At 41.6% G+C, this 18,588-nt stretch overlaps 1 protein-coding gene across 1 annotated transcript in view; it reads left to right on the top strand.

Moving 5' to 3' along the window:
- Window positions 1-277: 277 nt before the first annotated feature.
- N4BP2 (NEDD4 binding protein 2) overlaps window positions 278-18,588 on the top strand; it is a 121,307-nt gene continuing 102,996 nt past the window's right edge. Inside the window, exons 1-3 of the mRNA XM_089654026.1 lie at window positions 278-397; window positions 9,719-9,812; window positions 15,779-16,053. Coding sequence (XP_089510152.1) covers window positions 15,846-16,053 — 208 coding nt within the window. The 5' untranslated portion in view covers window positions 278-397; window positions 9,719-9,812; window positions 15,779-15,845. The remainder of the gene's footprint in view (window positions 398-9,718; window positions 9,813-15,778; window positions 16,054-18,588) is intronic.

Here is an 18,588-nt window from a genome sequence, read left to right as displayed (position 1 = left end):
AATACCATAGAGGCATTGAGTGTTCATATTCCCAGCACACCGAAATCAGGGCCTCCAGTACCGTGTGCATAGAAGTCATGGTAAACCTTCCTCAGCTACACACAGGACACATCAAATCCTAAGCACACTGCCCGAACCACTATTGTCATGTTAGCCGTCCTCCACGCCTGCAGGGGGCGATCGCCGCCAGAGAAGCCTGCAGCTGGCGTATTGTTGTATGGCAAAGCACTTTACATCGTCCTCTTTTAAACGTAGGTGTAGGTCACGTGAGGCGCTCGAGTCGTCCTGTGGTTGGCTGGTTGAAGTTCCTGTTTGTTTGGGTGGCGAGTCCACGGTGTGACCTCCTTCACGTGCAGTGCGAGCTGGGGGTGAGTGGGAGGAGTGTCCACCGCCGGAGGTAAATATAAGGAGAGCGGGAGGTGAGAGGGGCAGCTGTAAGTGGGCCTGGCGGGGAGGATTATGGGACTTGCAGTTCGATCCAGTGTAGGGGATGATTGTGTCGTTCACACCGAGGCTGCGCTGTGTGGGAGAGGAATAGTCATTGCTGTGATCTCAGTGAGCAGGCGGGGGCAGGCAGTTCTCATTGACTCCTGTAGTCACGATAAGTCTGCTATTAATGTAAACACCAGCCCAGTGAGCCCAGGGAAGATTGCTGCAGCCAGTCTGTGAGACAAGTCCTCCAGGACCGGGAGGCTGGATCAGTGGGATCAGGGGGATCAGGAGCCTTCTGATACAATAAAGAAAGCATTTAGATCTGAAGTAGGAAATGTTTGCATTGTGTGTCATGCAGATACTGGGAGCGGTCATTTAGGAAGGGGCGACTGATGTCATCACCCCCCAGGCCTTTCCTCTGTGCAATGCTGCGATCAATACAGTGCCTTGAAAAAGTATTCATACCCCTTGTGATTTTTCACATTTTTATCCTGTTACAATCAAAAACGTAAATGTATTTTATGTGATAGACCAACACAAAGTGGCACATTATTATTATACAGTATTTATAAAGCGCCAATAGTTCGCTCAGCGCTGTACATTACAAAGGGGGACAGAACATGCGACAGAACAATACCAATACAATGCAAAACATGAGGGGATTGAGGGCCCTGCTCTTTCGAGCTTACAATCTAGGAATTGTGAAGTGGAAGGAAAATCATAAATGTTTTCAAAATTTATTTTTACAAATAAATATCTGAAAAGTGTAGCGTGTATTTGTATTCAGCCTCCTTTTGCTCTGATACCCCTAACTAAAATCTAGTGGAACCAATTGCCTTCAGAAATCACCTAATTAGTAAATATAATCCACCTGTGTGTAATTTAATCTCAGTAAAAATACAGTTTCTGTGAAGCCCTCAGAGGTTTGTTAGAGAACATTAGTGAACAAACAGCATCATGAAGGCCAAGGAACACACCAGACAGGTCTGGGATAAAATTGTGGAGAAGTTTAAAGCAAGGTTATGTTATTAAAAAATTACCCAAGCTTTGAACATCTCGCAGAGCACTGTTCAATCCATCATCCGAAAATGGAAAGCGTATGGCACAACTGCAAACCTACCAAGACATGGCCGTCCACCTAAACTGACAGACCGGCAAGAAAACCATTAATCAGAGAAGCAGCCAAGAGGCCCATGGTAACTCTGGAGGAGCTGCAGAGATCCACAGCTCAGGTGGGAGAATCTGTCCACAGGACAACTATTAGTCGTGCACTCCACAAATCTGGCCTTTATGGAAGAGTGGCAAAAAGAAAGCCATTGTTGAAAAAAATCATAAGAAGGCCTGCTTGCAGTTTGCGGGAAGCCATATGGAGGACACAGCAAACGTGGAAGAAGGTGGTCTGGTCAGATGAGAACAAAATTTGAACTTTGTGATCTAAAAGCAAAACCCTATGTGTGGCGGAATACTAACACTGCACATCACCCTGAATACACCATCCTCACCGTGAAACGTGGTGGCAGCATCATGTGGTGGGGATGCTTTTCTTCATCAGGGACAGGGAAGCTGATCAGAGTTGATGGGAAGATAAATGGAGCCAAATACAGGGCAATCTTAGAAGAAAACCTGGTAGAGTCTGCAAAAGACTTGAGATTGGGGCGGAGGTTCACCTTCCAGCAGAACAACAACCCTAAACATACAGCCAGAGTTACAATGGAATGGTTTAGATGAAAACATATTCATGTTTTAGAATGGCTCAGTCACAGTCCAGACCTAAATCCAATTGAGAATATGTGGTAAGACTTGAAAATTGCTGTTCACAGACGCTCTCCATCCAATCTGACAGAGCTTGAGCTATTTTGCAAAGAAGAATGGGCACAAATGTCCCTCTCTAGATGTGCAAAGCTGGTAGAGACATCCCCAAAAAGACTTGCAGCTGTCATTGCAGTGAAAGTTGGTTCTACAAAGTATTGACTCAGGGGGGACTGAATATAAATGCACACCACACTTTTCAGATATTTATTTGTAAAAAAACCATGTATCATTTTCCTTCCACTTCACAATTATGTGCCACTTTGTGTTGATCTAGCACATAAAATCCCAATAAAATACATTTTCATTTTTGGTTGTAACATGACAAAATGTGGAAAATTTCAAGGGGTAAGAATACTTTTTCAAGGCACTGTAATTTATCAACAGCCTCACACCCAGAGGCACACCTAATATACGTGATAGATGATTTGTTTTTGTTTTTTACCCCCCCATCTGTTTGTCATTATTTTCAGCAATAATATTGATCATAAAGAAACAGTGGCCTCTTTAATTGGTGGTCAGCAACAGGGTGGCTCTAACCACTTGCCAACCAAGCCAGTTCTGACATTTCTTTCTTAAATGTAAAAATTACCTTTTTTGTTTTGGTAGAAAATTACTTATAACCCCCAAATATTATTTTTTTTAAGCAACAGAGAACAAAATGGGTGTTGCAATGTTTTTTATGTCACACAATAGTTGCACAGCAGGTTTTTCAAAAGCACATTTTTTTAAAAAATACACTTTAATGAACTGTAATGAATACAAACAATATAATACCATTTTTTGTAAAACATAAAAGATGATGTTAAGCCGAGTAAACAGATACCAAACATGGCACAGTTTAAAATTGCACATGCTCATGGAATGGCGATAAACTACATTATCCATTAGCAACACCTTAAAAGCGTTTACAGGTTACATTTTTGGGTTCAATACTGGTGGTTGGCAGAGGTGTGGTCACTGCTGGGCCTGTGAAGATGTGTTCCCTTGCAGTGGTGATCAGTGGAAGGGAGAATGGCCCTTGCCCCAGTAGTCAGGAGTGGAAGAGCACCTCTTGTTCTCTTTTTTCGGCGAGAGCAGGAACACTTCTTGCACTGCTAGTTGGTGTGAGGAAGAGCACCTTTTACGCTGGCAAAATTATTTTTTAGTAATAATTTATAACCAGAAAGAACACAGTGGCCTCCTAAATTGTTGGTCAGCACCGACATAGCCCTCATAGCACTGGTGATCATTAGGAGGAAAAAATACCCTTGCCCTAGAGGTCAGCAGGAGCAAAAGTGCATCTTGCTTTGATGGTCAACAAGATGAAAAGTGGCCCTTGCTCTGGTGTTCAGCAGGAGGAAGAGCATCTCTTGCTCTATCAGTGAGAAGAAGAGTGTCTCTTGTGCTGGTTTTTGATGAGAAGAAGAATGACCCTTGTGCTGGTGGTCAGAGGGAGGAAGAGCGACTATTTGTGCTGGTGATGACTATTTGTAGTAATAGAAATAATAATGACCAGAAAGAACACAATGGCCTCCTAAATTGATGGTCAGCAGAGATATAGCCCCTGCGCTGGTGATCAGCGGGAGGAAGAACAACCCTTAAGTGGTAGGTAGGAGCAAGAGCACATCTTGTTTTGGTGGTTGGCAGAATGGAGAATGATCCTTGATCTGGTTTTTGGTAGAAGGAACATCTCTAGCTCTGGTGTTCTTATTTTTAGTAATAACAATGACCTGAAAGAACTTCGTGGCTTCTTAAATTGGTGTTCAGCTAAGTGGTGGTTCCTTAAAAGAGCATCAAACCCAAAAGCAAAAATGTAAACTATATCAGCCAACCAATCAATAAAGCTGATGTTAGCTATAAAAGAACTTTCCCTTTTTAGCTTTAGTTATCAGTACTAAAGGATGTCCGATGTGGTGCAGGCAGCTGGATCTGGTAGAAATCTTCACCAGAGGGATGCCCCATCCTCTTCCTGCTGCTGAATGTTCAGTGCTGCTGGGAATTTTAGCTTTGGGTCTTCTGTGAAGGTGCTATGAAAAAGTTCTTGATAAGAATGCACCCCCTCCTCCTCTATTGAGAAATGTTCTTTCTTGCCTTCACTGCCCGTTACATGATCTGTAAATGGGGGAGAGTATGATGAGTCACAGGATTCTGTCCCCTATTCACAGATTGTGCTACATGCAGTAAAAGCAATAAAAGAAAGTTTTGCAATGAAGGGAGACAGGGCGGATCCTCAGATTTTTTTTATAGCAGCTTCACAGAAGAAATGAAGCTCTTACCCCCCGGTCACATCAAAGCCGATTTTGAAACCGCGCGACTTACAGTGAAGTTGCACGATTTCATAATTGGGTGACCTGCCGATTTTATTGCGATTTGCAAGACATCTGACACAGATGTCTATGCAAATCGCAACAAAAGTAGTGCATGTACTACTTTTGAAATTGGTGCGGCTCCGACCAAGTCGGAACCGCACCAATATGACCGCTTTAATAGTAGACAATAGGGTGCGACTTGGCATATGGTTTGCAAGTCACAGGGCATGCAGATCACACGCCAAGTATTACCCGATGTGACCAGGGGCTTAATCCATGCAGTGCAGAAGTTCAGTAGCAGGAAGAGGATCAGGCATCCCTACAGTGAAGATTTCTACAGGGTTCAGCTGCCTGCATGCCATGGGACGTATTTCATTACTGGTAAGTTAGCTGACTAAAGCTATAGAGATATTTTTTTATGGTAAACTTAAGCTTTAAATGTAATGGTTGCATTAGTTTTCTTTATAGGCTTTTTAACTTTTATTTTGCCCTGTTGATCTAGCCAGTAAGTCTGTTATTTTTCAACTTAATTTAACAGACTAAGCTGTCCAGCAAAAGTGTCAGAGGGCAGCTTACAATGATCAGATTATTTTCATTTATGGCAAACCTTTATTCCAAATGGAAATGGAAGAACAGTTGCTGTAACTGCTTAATTATTTGCCGCCCTGCCACAGTACATTTACTGCGGAAGGGCCGCACGTGCAGGTTCACTCATGTATATATAAGCAAGGGTGTGGAAATTTTTGAAAAAAACTACTTGTCCAAGGAATAAATTGGTGCCCCAATCTACTTGTCCCTCATGACAATCTACTTGTCCAGATAAAAATAAATACATTTTAACCACAACTGTATTTAAATCGGAGGTAATATTAGGAATGTCTGGGGCTTTTAAAAACAAAAGGGAATTTATGGCGACTTAAACGTGTAATATTATTAACATTGCACTGTTTATCTCCTCCTCCCCTCCCTGCCTGTCTCCAGCACCGCACCCGGGGACTAGCAGGAAGGGGAGAAACCTTGCAGTGTAATGAGCACCGATTGACTGCTCCTCAGGAAAGGGTGGGTTACAAGTTTAAAAAAATCATTTTAGGCCTGAAGATTACATAAAACCCCCAAACGATATATATTTTCTGAAAGCAGAAACCCTAGAGAATAAAATAGTGGTAGTTCGAATTTTTTTTATGTCGCATGATATTACCGCAAAATGTCAGTAAAACATACAAGTACGTTAATTTTAGGGCACAAAAAAGTAATAAATGACCCTATTTTTTTGTAAAATATAAAAGATGAGGTTGCAGCGAGTAGATAGCCAACTTGTCAAACCTTAAATTTGTGCGCGCTCATGAAATGGCGACAAACTTCAGTACCTTATATTTTCTATAGGTCGACACTCTTAAAACTCTATGTCATCAGTTTAGCGTTCTGGAGATGCTCTGGTGCTAGAATTATTGCTCTCATTCTGGCGTGCACGGCGCTATGTGACGTGTATCACAATCGATGTTCTCATGTGTAGGCGCCGCAGCTTGTGCTTTTACATTTGTATATGTGGGGGTGGGGGGCCTTCTTTTTTTTCTTTTTTTTTTGTGGGGTGGGATGGTATGTGCTTGGGTGTAACTTTAATTTTTTACAATAAAAAAACACAAAACGTTATTTTTTTTTAATCACATATGGGTCAAAGTGATGATTTATTTGGTGACAGGTTCTCTTTATTGAGGCATCCAGGGTCTAAGAGACCATGCATATCTCCCCTGTATTACTCTGAATGTAATGCGGTGCATATCGCACCGCATTACATTCTTTCCCAGCCTTAATGGCTGGGAATTTCTCAAGGGGGACCCAGAAGTGACATCATAACGTCACTTCCGGGTCAGGTCAAGAAGGGGAGGGGAGCAGATGTGTCTGCTCTCCTCCCTCCCCTCTAGCCGATGGTGGCGTGCCGGTCCCAGGCCCACAGATGGGCAAACGGAGCCCAGCAATTGGGTGGACAGGTGAGCAGGGCTAAAGGTAGAAAAAAAACTACCTTCCCAGAGCCCGGAACTACATGTCCCTGGCGTCGGGCGATAGGCATCAAACATCCCTGATAAGTGATTGTGCCTGCTCCGGTCTAGGAGCACACCCCTCTTATGACCGTTGTGTCCACCGGACAGAGCAGATCACTGTTGCTGGTAACCAGGTATCATGGAATCACTGTGATTGGTCAAAGCAATCACATAACATTGTAAACAGCCTGTCATGAATGGCTTTCCATTCATGAACAGCTTTCTTACTGTTGTGATCTGTGATTGACCCACAGCAATCACACGGTACCTGGCTACCTGTACCATGTGATTAGCTGTAGCCAATCACAGATCAAGCTGTTCATGAGTGGAAAACCCATTTATGACAGCTAAAGCAATTACCTATACAGGGATCATCACTCTAAAACAAGAGCTTTAGTGTGGATGCACACATGTGGTGTCGATTGAAGCTCAGGTTTCACAGTTAGTTGTTCAGCGGTTCAGGTCAGGTTTAGATCAGGTTCAGGTCAGGTTTAGATCAGGTTCAGGACAGGATTTTATCCTGTTCACAACTGATATGTGCGGTTTAGGAATAGTTCCCATGGAAGTCAATAGCCTTTAATCCGCACCTGAACTAGACCACACTGCTCAGAAATCAGACAGGACATGTTTTCAATCCGCACTGGTGAATATGTGAACCATCACTTAAGGGTGCAGAAACGGACCAGAATTCTTGGGTGTATATTAGGTCCCCTAAACTCTACTGAAGCCATTTAATGGCAAACGTTTGCTAATAAAGAGCGCTAGTATATCTCTAGATCAAGGATGGCTGTGGGACATTCAATAAGAAACCAGTTAACGGTTATGTAATCCATAACAATGAATTTCTCTTATTGTCCCTTTTGGTCTGTTAACTTTACAAAAAAAACTTTTGTAATATCTGATAAGAGCAAAAAAAAATGTTGATGCTGCTAACTTCTGTGTTCTCTGCCAATGCTACATTTTTTTAGTTGCATGTTTCCTAGGGAGGAGGATGTTTTTGTAAACCTGTCCTGTCTCTGTTGTGCCACCACAGGATAGTAAGTGAGTGTTGTCACTCTTGGGCAGGAAGCTTGTTATTGTCAGGATCACTATAAGAACAATTCCAGCTCATACAGTTAGGTCCATATATATTTGGACACAGGCACAATTTTATATTTTTTCAGGTATTTACCAAAACCTATTCAAGCTATAGTTATATAATGGATATGGGCTGAAAGTGCACACTCTCGGGTTTAATTTGAGGGTATGTACATCCAAATTGGAGGAAGAGTTTAGGAAGCTCTTAAGATTAGCCACCCTCCCTTTTTCAAGGGACCAAAAGTAATTGGACAGTTGAATATAATCATAAATAAAATGTTCATTTTTAATATTTTGTTGAGAATCCTTTACTGGCAATGACTGCCTGCAGTCTGGAACCCATGGACATTACCAAAGACTGGGTTTCCTCCTTTCTGATGCTGGTAGGTTAATTGGCTCCTGTCTAAATTTGCAGTGGCATATGTATGTATGAATGTGAGTCAGGGACCTTAGACTAAGGCTGGCCATACACTATACAATTTTCTGTCCAATTTCAGTCCAATTTCCTTCAGATTTACCTTCAACTATGTAGTGCAAGGGCCTGCCTAATTGGATACAATTGAAAGTGTTGTTGGGTATGATCTCCTATTATATGGTTTTTGGTAAATCTAAACCAAAAATCTCAAGAAAATTGTATAATGTATGGCCACCCTAAGCACCTGAAGTGAATGTACAATCTATACACTATATTGCCAAAAGTATTGGGACACCCCTCCAAATCATTGAATTCAGGTGTTCCAATCACCTTCATGGCTACAGGTGTATAAAATCAAGCACCTAGGCATGCAGACTACTTCTACAAACATCTGTGAAAGAATGGGTCGCTCTCAGGAGCTCAGTGAATTCAAATGTCCTATCATGGTAGGTTGTGTGATAAGTCCATTCGTGAAATTTCCTTGCTACTAAATATTCCACAGTCAACTGTTAGTGGTAATATAACAAAGTGGAAGCCAATGGGAACAACAGCAGCTCAGCCACGAATTGGTAGGCCAGGTAACATGACAGAGCCGGGTCAGCGCATGCTGAAGCGCACAGTGCGCAGAAGTCACCAACTGTCTGCAGAGTCAATAGCTATGGACCTCCAAACTTTGTGTAGCCTTCAGATTGGCACAACAGTGCGCAGAGAGCTTCATGGAATGGGTTTCCATGGCCGAGCAGCTGCATCCAAGCCTTACATCACCAAGTGCAATGCAAAGCGTCAGATGCAGTGGTGTAAAGCACACCGCCACTGGACTCTAGAGCAGAGGAGACGTGTTTGGAGTGACGAATCACGCTTTCTGACTTGCAATCTGATGGATGTGTCTAGGTTTGGCAGTTGCCAGGAGAACGGTACTTGCCTGACTGCATTGTGCCAAGTGTAAAGTTTGGTGGAGGGGGGTTTATTGTGTGGGGTTGTTTTTCAGGGGTTTGGCTTGGACCCTTAGTACCAGTGAAGGCGACTCTTAAGGCATCAGCACACCAAGACATTTTGGACAATTTCATGCTCCCAACTTTGTGGGAACAGTTTGGGGATGGCCACTTCCTGTTCCAACATGACTGCGCACCAGTGCACAAAGCAAGGTCCATAAAGACATGAATAAGCAAGTTTGGGGTGGAGGAACATGACTGACCTTTATAGAGTCCTGACCTCAACTCGACAGAACACCTTTAGGCTGGGTTCACACTGATGCAGTGCAGAATTTGCAGCTTTTTCTTTGCAAATTCCACACCGCATCAGAATCACACCCCGTTCATGCGAATCGATGCGGATGTGTATGTTAAGTTAACAACACCCCAAAATCGGTCAGCAAAACGTGGTGCAATGTGCAGAAACAGATCACATAGGTGTGAATACCCATGTGTTCCGATTCTAGTGCGGACCCAAAAAAGGGTCTGGGATGCCATTAAAGTTCATGTGCATGCACAGGCAAATGTAAAACGCTGCATAAATTGACGGCGCTCTACAAGTACCGGTTATGAATAAACATATTTTTCTTTTACTTTGTTAGATGTGGTACAAAAAGCAAGTCTGACATGCCTTACGCAGCTGTTTGAACAAGGGTTAACTTTTGCTGTTGTTAATGTTCACAGGAGACCTTGACTGCAAACTGTTGCTCATTGATAAGAAACTTGATGTTTGTGTGCAAATTGAGAATTTGAAGGAGACTTGCATTTCATCTGCATGGTAAGGAATTTGCATAGCAAATTAACTACTGATTTTTCCATAAAAATAACTTGTGCTAATTTTTTTTTAATGAGGTGAAAGTAAAAGGTTATAAAGAAACCAGGTTGCGCTAATAGAGAATATGCAAATAAATATATATAAAGTCATACATAAATCATATAAAGTCCAAAAAAAGTCCAAAATGATGTAATATGTCCAAATTGTCACATATTACATCATTTTGGACTTTATATGATTTATGTATGACTTTATATATATTTATTTGCATATCCTCATGTTTTGCATTGTATTGTATTGTTATTGTTCTGTCCCCCATTGTAATGTACAGCGCTTAGCGAACTATTGGCGCTTTATAAATACTGTCTAATAATAATAATAATATTCTCTATTAGCGCAACCTGGTTTCCTTATATTTTATGCACCCTATTTTCATAGGTTAGGTTTTTGCAGCTAATTCATTTGTTTATTTTGTTGCTTTACTTTTTTCCGTGGTGCTATTTTTAAAACTTTACCAAAAGTAAAAGGTTGCCATTTTCTTCTCTTGGTCAGTTCATGGCAATATATGATCTTTCCGTTTTTGATATGTCAGCAAAGATTTGTGTAAGGTATTCATAATTATTAGATATTAGTACAAAGGATGTGCTTGAGCTTGCCTACAAGTTCCAAAATGCATGCTGATTTCCTGCACATATTTTTACGTCTACTATAGGTCTTGGCGATAGACATAAAAAGTTATTGGATAGTGGGATATTGTATACAGTCATCTTGTGACCACATGTGACAAGCGGAAATAAGCCGTCCTATCCTTTACAACTAAGAAAGCTGCCATCTTAGCCTCTCTTTGATTTGCTTTTGCCATGGTGCTGCACATTATCAGTCATAACACCAGCCATATTATGGCTTGACAGTCCGTTGAGAGCACATGCAACTGTGACAGGTATCATTTACAGCATGCCTTGAAAGTAACTGTTGTTACAAACAGTTAAATTGATGGGTTTAGTTCTGCTCTAAGTTGACTGCCTCATTACCTTAATCTTTAACTCTGGTGCAAAATGTTTAAATTGTTCAAATATATCCAAATTGTTTTAAATATGACCATGTAATACTTCTGAACCTTCTCCTTGTTGTTTTTCTTTTGGCTGTTATATATGCAACTTGTGTTAAGGAAGAACTCTATGAATTACCTATTTACAACCGACAATTTTACAGAGTGCTGGGAGTGTAGCTATCTCTAGAGAGATGTGGCTGCTGTGTGCCTTCTTGCCCCTCTACTCCACTGTCTGTTCACAGAAACCTTTGTATTTTGCAAATGGGTTTATATAATGCAAAGTGGTCCTTGATTGGGTAAGAAGAGAGTAGGGGCGTGTAGGGCAGCTGTGCCCTACTTTGCAGCTTCTGTATCATATAATGATATCTATACTCACGATGCTCAGTAAAAGCATCAATTGTAAATAAAAAAGATAAATCCAGGAATTCTTTGAATTTTTCTTTAACCAATTGCCCTCCAGAGGATTTACCCCCCTTCTTGACCAGGCCATTTTTTTTTTGCGATATGGCGCTGCGTTACTTTAACTGACAATTGTGTGGTCATGCAACGCTGTACATAAATGACATTTATGTCCTTTTTTTCCCAACAAATAGAGCTTTCTTTCGATTGTATTTGATCACCTGTGCGGTTTTTTATTTTTTGCGCTATAAACAAATAAAGACTGTCAATTTTGAAAAAAAAAAACTATTTCTCAAAAACGTCTTCCAGGACAGCCCCTTGAGACCTCCGGGACAGTAAACACGTAAGCCCAGAACCTTAAAAGGTGGACCTCCAGGCCTCCCTCCTCAATATCTGTTTTTCCTCCGGAAGGATAGGTTGCACTTTTCTGCTACATGTCTTTGCTAAAAAAAATTCCCAATACATGTAAATTCATTGGTTTACGTGAACATTATAGCGTCTACAAATGGTGGTATATATATACTGGACTTTTTTGTCACATATATATATATATACCAGTAATGGAGGCGTTCAGCGACTTATAGTGGGACTGCGGTGGGCATTCTGACAATGGGGGAGGGCGGGGGGGGGCTGACTAACTGCCACTGACATCTCAATGACACTAATACACCGATCAGTGCTAATAAAAAGCACTGACACTGTATTAATGGCACTGGGCAGGAAGGGGTTAACATCTGGGGCGATCAAAGGGTTAACTGTGTGCTGTTTACTGTATGTGCTGTGTGTGTTTTTACTAGGGAAACATACTGATGTGCAGAGAAATACACAGTAGCATGTCACTGCTGCCAGGAGAGAGACCTGTGTTGTTTTGACACAGGTCTCTCCCCTGTTAGCGATACTCTGCGATCGCTGGGTGCTGGTGGGGAATCTCCAGCCGGGACCCGGTGATCGACATCTGTAGCCACCAATGGTGGCGCTCGAGTGCCCTCTACCCGGAAATGCAAAATCACGTATATATATATATATATATATATGTATGTGAATTTGCGCAGCCCTGCCGTCCTGTTGCAGAAGTTCTGCTATAGGGCGGTAGGGAAGTGGTTAAAGAGCAACTCCACTTCTGTTGAGAAAAAAAACAATTACCACTGGGTGATCAATATACATTGCAAGGATTTTAACCAACTTTGTTGCAGATTCCTACCTGTTTCTGCTCTGAAGAAAAATCAGTTTGTTCCATTTTATATCTTTGGATACTGATTCTGAATAGGAGTGATTAATTCATTTTAATCAACAAATGCACTTTCATGGCTCTGGTGATGAAACTTGCAGTGCCTTCATCCCTTAAGGAGCATCTCATAAAAAATAACGCTTCTGTTGCAAAAGATGCCTAAAGCCTGACTTGTATCTTAGTACAAAGTTTTGCACTCCAGCAGGAAATGACATTTTCTGAGGCTTTTTGTACAGCAACGGTATACAAAACACCTTCAAGTTGCCATATTAAATTGAATTATACAGAAAATAACTGTGCTGCAGTTTGAAAAGGAAATGTAACTTTTAAAGTAGAATTCCAGTGATTAGTTAGAATACGTTTAGAATGTGGGTGGGAGCAGGTTTAGGTATAGTTAGTATTTGTGGTATTTAGTGGTTCTAAAGGCAGAAGTTTTTATTAATTCTTGTGCTTGCCCGCATTTTGCGGGCAAGCAGAAGCTCTTGGCAAAGCAACGTAATTTTGCTTCGCTTCTTGTTTTGGGGTGTGAACGCGCCTGCGCCCCCCACTGCCCCCCCTTCCCGGTCCGTCCATGGAGAAAAAAGAGAACACGGCACAGAGTAAAAGCACTACATTTTACACACACGTTAGATTAGCACATTTAACCCGTTGATCGCCCCTATTAACCCTTTGATCGCCCCGTCACCCAGCCAGTTCCATTAGTACAGTGTCAGTATATAAACTTTTTCACTGATTACTGCATTCCTGCCACTAGTGACATCAGATAGCGACATGGTCAGTATGCGCCCCACCCAGCCAGGGTCAGCTAGCGTTAGATTGCCCTACACTATCGCACTCGCACTAAAGGTCGCTGATCACCCCCATTACTAGTATAGTGTTTGTACAGATCAATATAATGATCTTGAACAGAACTATACTAGTATCTCCTTTGTATAGTGTCCCCAAAAACACAGTGTTAGCAGGAACAGCCCCGTTCATTGCCAGCACTAGCGTTTAGCCCCTCCACTGTTCTTCATGGAAAATTTGTATCAATTGATTGTGGGACAAGGCAATTTATACACACAACAATACATATTCAGCTCTTGCCAGAGAATTCAGATGGAAACCTGCAGTGAAGGAAATAAGTGTTTGATCCCCTGCTGATTTTGAATGCTCACTCACAAAGAAATGATCAGTCTAAAAATCAAATGGTAGGTGAATTGTAACACTGAGAGACAGAATAGCAACAAAAAATGCAAAAGAAATGCATGTGTAACAAATGATGCACTGATTTGCATGTTCATGAGGGAAATAAGTATTTGATCCCCTTCACAAAACATCACTTAGTACTTGGTGGCAAATCCCTTGTTGGCAAGCACAGAGGTCAGAAGTTTCCTGTAGTTGGCCACCAGGTTTGCACACATCTCAGGAGGGATTTTGGCCCACTCCTCTTGGCAGATCCTCTCCAAGTCATTAAGGTTTGGTGGCTGACGTTTGGCAACTTGAACTTTCAAGTCCCTCCACAGATTTTCAATTGGATTAAGGTCTGGAGACTGGCTAGGCCACTCCAAGACCTTAATGTGCTTCTTCTTGAGCCACTCCTTTGTTGCCTTGGCCATGTGTTTTGGGTCATTGTCATGCTGGAATACCCATCCATGACCCATTTTCAATGCCCTGGCTGAGGGAAGAAGGTTCTCACCCAAGATTTGACGGTACATTGCCCCGTCCATCGTCCCTTTGATGTGGTGCAGTTGTCCTGTTCTTAGAAGAAAAACACCCCCAAAGCAGAATGTTTCCACCACCATGTTTGACAGTTGGTATGGTGGTCTTGGGGTCATAGGCAGCATTCCTCCTCTTCCAAACACAGCGAGTTGAGTTGATGCCAAAGAGATCGATTTTGGTCCCATCTGACCACAACACTTTCAACCAGTCCTCCTCTGCATCATTCAGATGTTCAGTGGCAAACTCCAGACGGGCCTGGACATGTGCTTTCTTGAGCAGAGGGACCTTATGGGCACTACAGGATTTCAATCCTTGTCAGCGTAGTATGTTACCAATTGTTTTCTTGGTGACTGTGGTCCCAGCTACTTGGAGATCATTGACCTGGATATAAACAGCGCCATTTGTAAATTGGGAAAGCATCTGATCATGCCAATCTTGGTATGATCAGATGATGTAAGGGCAGAGGAGATATCTAGAGTCTAATAAACCCCAGATTGCTCAAAAAAAGAATACCTGTCAATGCCTATTGCAGTCAGAGGGGATATTTACATTCCTTGTGATAGCAATAAAAGTGATAAAAAAAAAAAAAGAGGTTAAAAATAATTAAAAAAATAAAAATAGCTAAAAAAAAAAGCACCCTTGACCCCCTGCGCGTGTGAACCTGCGTACACAAGCGTTTACCTCGTGCCGGGATGTAACAGCGGTCGCACCATGCATGTGATGTATCGCCGCAAATGTCAGATCGCAAAAAATATAATGTTCCATGGACTCAACATGCCTCTCTGCAAAATCCTTGCGGTGTCTACTTTCCAAAAAGCATTTTAGCACCTCAAGAAATGTGCTAGGCAGTCGGAAAGTAAAAGATCTGTAAAATCCAATATGTATACCATAGTTTGTAGATGCTATAACTTTCACACAAACCAATTAATACTCATGTCTTGAGATTTTTTTTTTCTTTCTTCTTACCAAAGACATGTAGCAGAATACTTTTTATCCTAAATTTATGACTATCTTTGAATTTATTGGATATTTTTTTATAACCAAAAGTGAAAAATATAATTTTTTTTCAAAATTTTCGGTCTTGTTTTGTTTATAGCCTAAACAATAAAAACCGCAGAGGTGATCAAATACCACCAAAAGAAAGCTCTATTTGTGTGAAAAAAAGGACATACATTTTGTTTGGGAACAGCATTGCACGACCGCGCAATTACCAGTTGAAATAGCGCAGTGACGAACAGAAAAAAATAGCCTTGTCATGAAGGGGGGGGTAAATCCTCTGGAGGGCAAATGGTTAAAGAAAAAATTATGTTTACATTTATTTTAAATTACAGTATGACTTGTGTAGCAAATTTTATATGCTCTATTAAGTTTTTTTATTTGTGATATTTTTTTTCACAAAGGTTGAGTTGCCCTTTAAGCATTCTAATCATTGCTTATGACAGCACAAAAAAAAAAAACAATAAATAAAGTTCCCTCTTACATCAAAACATCCTAACATGAGTCAAACTCCTAAATCTTCTTTCCAGTAAATTATTTCATAACATGCATATATTTATATTAAAGTGTATTACTTTATATTGTTATTTTCAGCTCTCATTAAATGTTCACAATGAAAATTAAATACTGCAGAATATGATTGGATGCTTTTAGTTTGGAGATGCCAAGAAAAAGAAGGAGTTTGTCCCTAAGTCCTCAAAAGAAAACCTCAAACCCCAGCATCCCTGTGGACTTTTCATCTTCTGCTACACTGCCCCTTCCACCAGCAATGAGCGGTAACAAGAAGGAGGTGGTCAGCAGTATGTGTGAGATGTTCCCCAACCTGGAACCTTCCTTGATAGAAATGGTGCTCTCTGAATATACTGAAGGTGAGTTTTATATCCTGTATACATGTTGTGATATTTTGTGGAATTTAACCCAGTAGTAGTATTAGAAGTATTTTTAATGAGTCCATGCCAGCCTGATCTGTGTTTTAGGGCTTGTCAGCCAACTTTTCTTAAACAAAATCAAAGTTCAACAGAAAAGCAGTTGCCCACGAAGGGGTTTTCACCACCAAAACAGGAAGGCTCCATGCACACTGGGCGTTTTAATAATGCTGGTAACGTTAGCCGTGTAAAGTCACGTTAAAAACATGCTTTTTTAGTGTTTTTGCATTAATGTTTAGCAGTATTTGTGTTTTTTTTGCATTTTTATTGTACCAAAGAAAATACATTTTTTTTGGTCAAAAACACTTCCAAAAACGCCGGTTTGACTCGTTTTTCAGCATAAGACCGTTTTTACAGCTAAAAAACTCCTCTAGAAACACGCTAGTCCTTGTTTTTTTCCAGCCAAAAAACGTTGCTTAAAGTCTACGTGTGCATGAATACATAGGATAACATTCTGGGGGGTTTACTAGCTGTAGAAAAAAACGTCAAAAGCCAAAACCAGCAGCTGTAAAAACGTCCAGTGTGCATGAGAACAAAATGTGAAAATAATACCAAGTCCCCTGTCTTCCTTTCTTCAGCACTGCTGCTTAGGCCTTAAACCCTGGCTTTTGGCTGGTGCCTCAGACTTTCGCACACAGTACCTCTTTGTTCCTGTGCCCGTGCCAGCTCTCCTGGCTCTTTCAGTCTTCTTAGTCACAGTCACTTCGCGACCTCTCTGTCCTCCATACTCGCTTGGCTGTCTCGAGCCTCTCAGCCCTCTGGACAAGGAACCTCCTGTCTCCAGCATGGAGTACTGTCTCCTGAGCAGAACACACCTGTCTCCTAACACAAGACTGTAATTTTAATAGGTGTGCACACCTGCACACTCAACTTGCTGGTCTTCTGCAAGACCTGGACACTATGTTGGAGACTTCTATCCCAAAACTCTTCAAAGTCTCCAAAATCTGGAACCTAATATGGGAATGATCTACACTTGGAGGAAACCAAAAGTCCATTTTTTCCTGCTCTAAGTCAATATTCCGCAGCCTTGCACTCATTTGTGCGAACTCTGTGCCCCTTTTTCCTACTTTTACACAACGTCGGGTCTTCGCACTGTCGCATTGTGTCCTTTTTTATGTGTGCAGGTTAAAAGTAGTAGGTGATACAGTCAGGTCCATAAATATTGGGACATCGACACAATTCTAACATTTTTGGCTTTATACATCACCACAATGGATATGAAATCTGCAGGAATTACAACAGTTTGCATATGTGCCTCCCACTTGTTAAGGGACCAAAAGTAATGGGACAATTGGCTTCTCAGCTGTTCCATGGCCAGGTGTGTGTTATTCCCTCATTATCCCAATTACAATGAGCAGATAAAAGGTCCAGAGTTCATTTCAATTGTTGTATTTGCATTTGGAATCTGTTGCTGTCAACTCTCAAGATGAGATCCAAAGTGCTGACACTATCAGTGAAGCAAGCCATCATTAGGCTGAAAAAACAAAACAAACCCATCAGAGAGATAGCAAAAACAGTAGGCGTGGCCAAAACAACTGTTTGGAACATTCTTAAAAAAAAGGAACGCATCGGTGAGCTCAGCAACACCAAAAGACCCGGAAGACCACGAAAAACAGCTGTGGTGGATGACCGAAGAATTCTTTCCCTGGTGAAGAAAACACCTTCACAACAGTTGGCCAGATCAAGAACACTCTCCAGGAGGTAGGTGTGTATGTGTCAAAGTCAACAATCAAGAGAAGACTTCACCAGAGTGAATACAGAGGGTTCACCACAAGATGGAAACCATTGGTGAGCCTCAAAAACAGGAAGGCCAGATTAGAGTTTGCCAAACGACATCTAAAAAAGCCTTCACAGTTCTGGAACAACATCCTATGGACAGGTGAGACCAAGATCAACTTGTACCAGAGTGACGGGAAGAGAAGAGTATGGAGAAGGAAAGGAACTGCTCATGATCCTAAGCATACCACCTCATCAGTGAAGCATGGTGGTGGTAGTGTCATGGCGTGGGCATGTATGGCTGCCAATGGAACTGGTTCTCTTGTATTTATTGATGATGTGACTGCTGACAAAAGCAGTAGGATGAATTCTGAAGTGTTTCGGGCAATATTATCTGCTCATATTCAGCCAAATGCTTCACAACTCATTGGACGCCGCTTCACAGTGCAGATGGACAATGACCCAAAGCATACTGCAAAAGCGACCTGAATCCGATTGAGCATGCATTTCACTTGCTGAAGACAAAACTGAAGGGAAAATGCCCCAAGAACAAGCAGGAACTGAAGACAGTTGCAGTAGAGGCCTGGCAGAGCATCACCAAGGATGAAACCCAGCGTCTGGTGATGTCTATGTGTTCCAGACTTCAGGCTGTAATTGACTGCAAAGGATTTGCAACCAAGTATTAAAAAGTGAAAGTTTGATTTATGATTATTATTCTGTCCCATTACTTTTGGTCCCTTAGCAAGTGGGAGGCACATATGC

Source organism: Staurois parvus, unplaced genomic scaffold, assembly GCF_062004578.1.
Source record: "Staurois parvus isolate SC_StPar_1 unplaced genomic scaffold, SC_StPar_1.0 ptg000734l, whole genome shotgun sequence".
In the NCBI taxonomy this organism is placed as follows: Eukaryota; Metazoa; Chordata; class Amphibia; order Anura; family Ranidae; genus Staurois; species Staurois parvus.
This window is presented reverse-complemented; position numbering and strand designations above follow the sequence as displayed.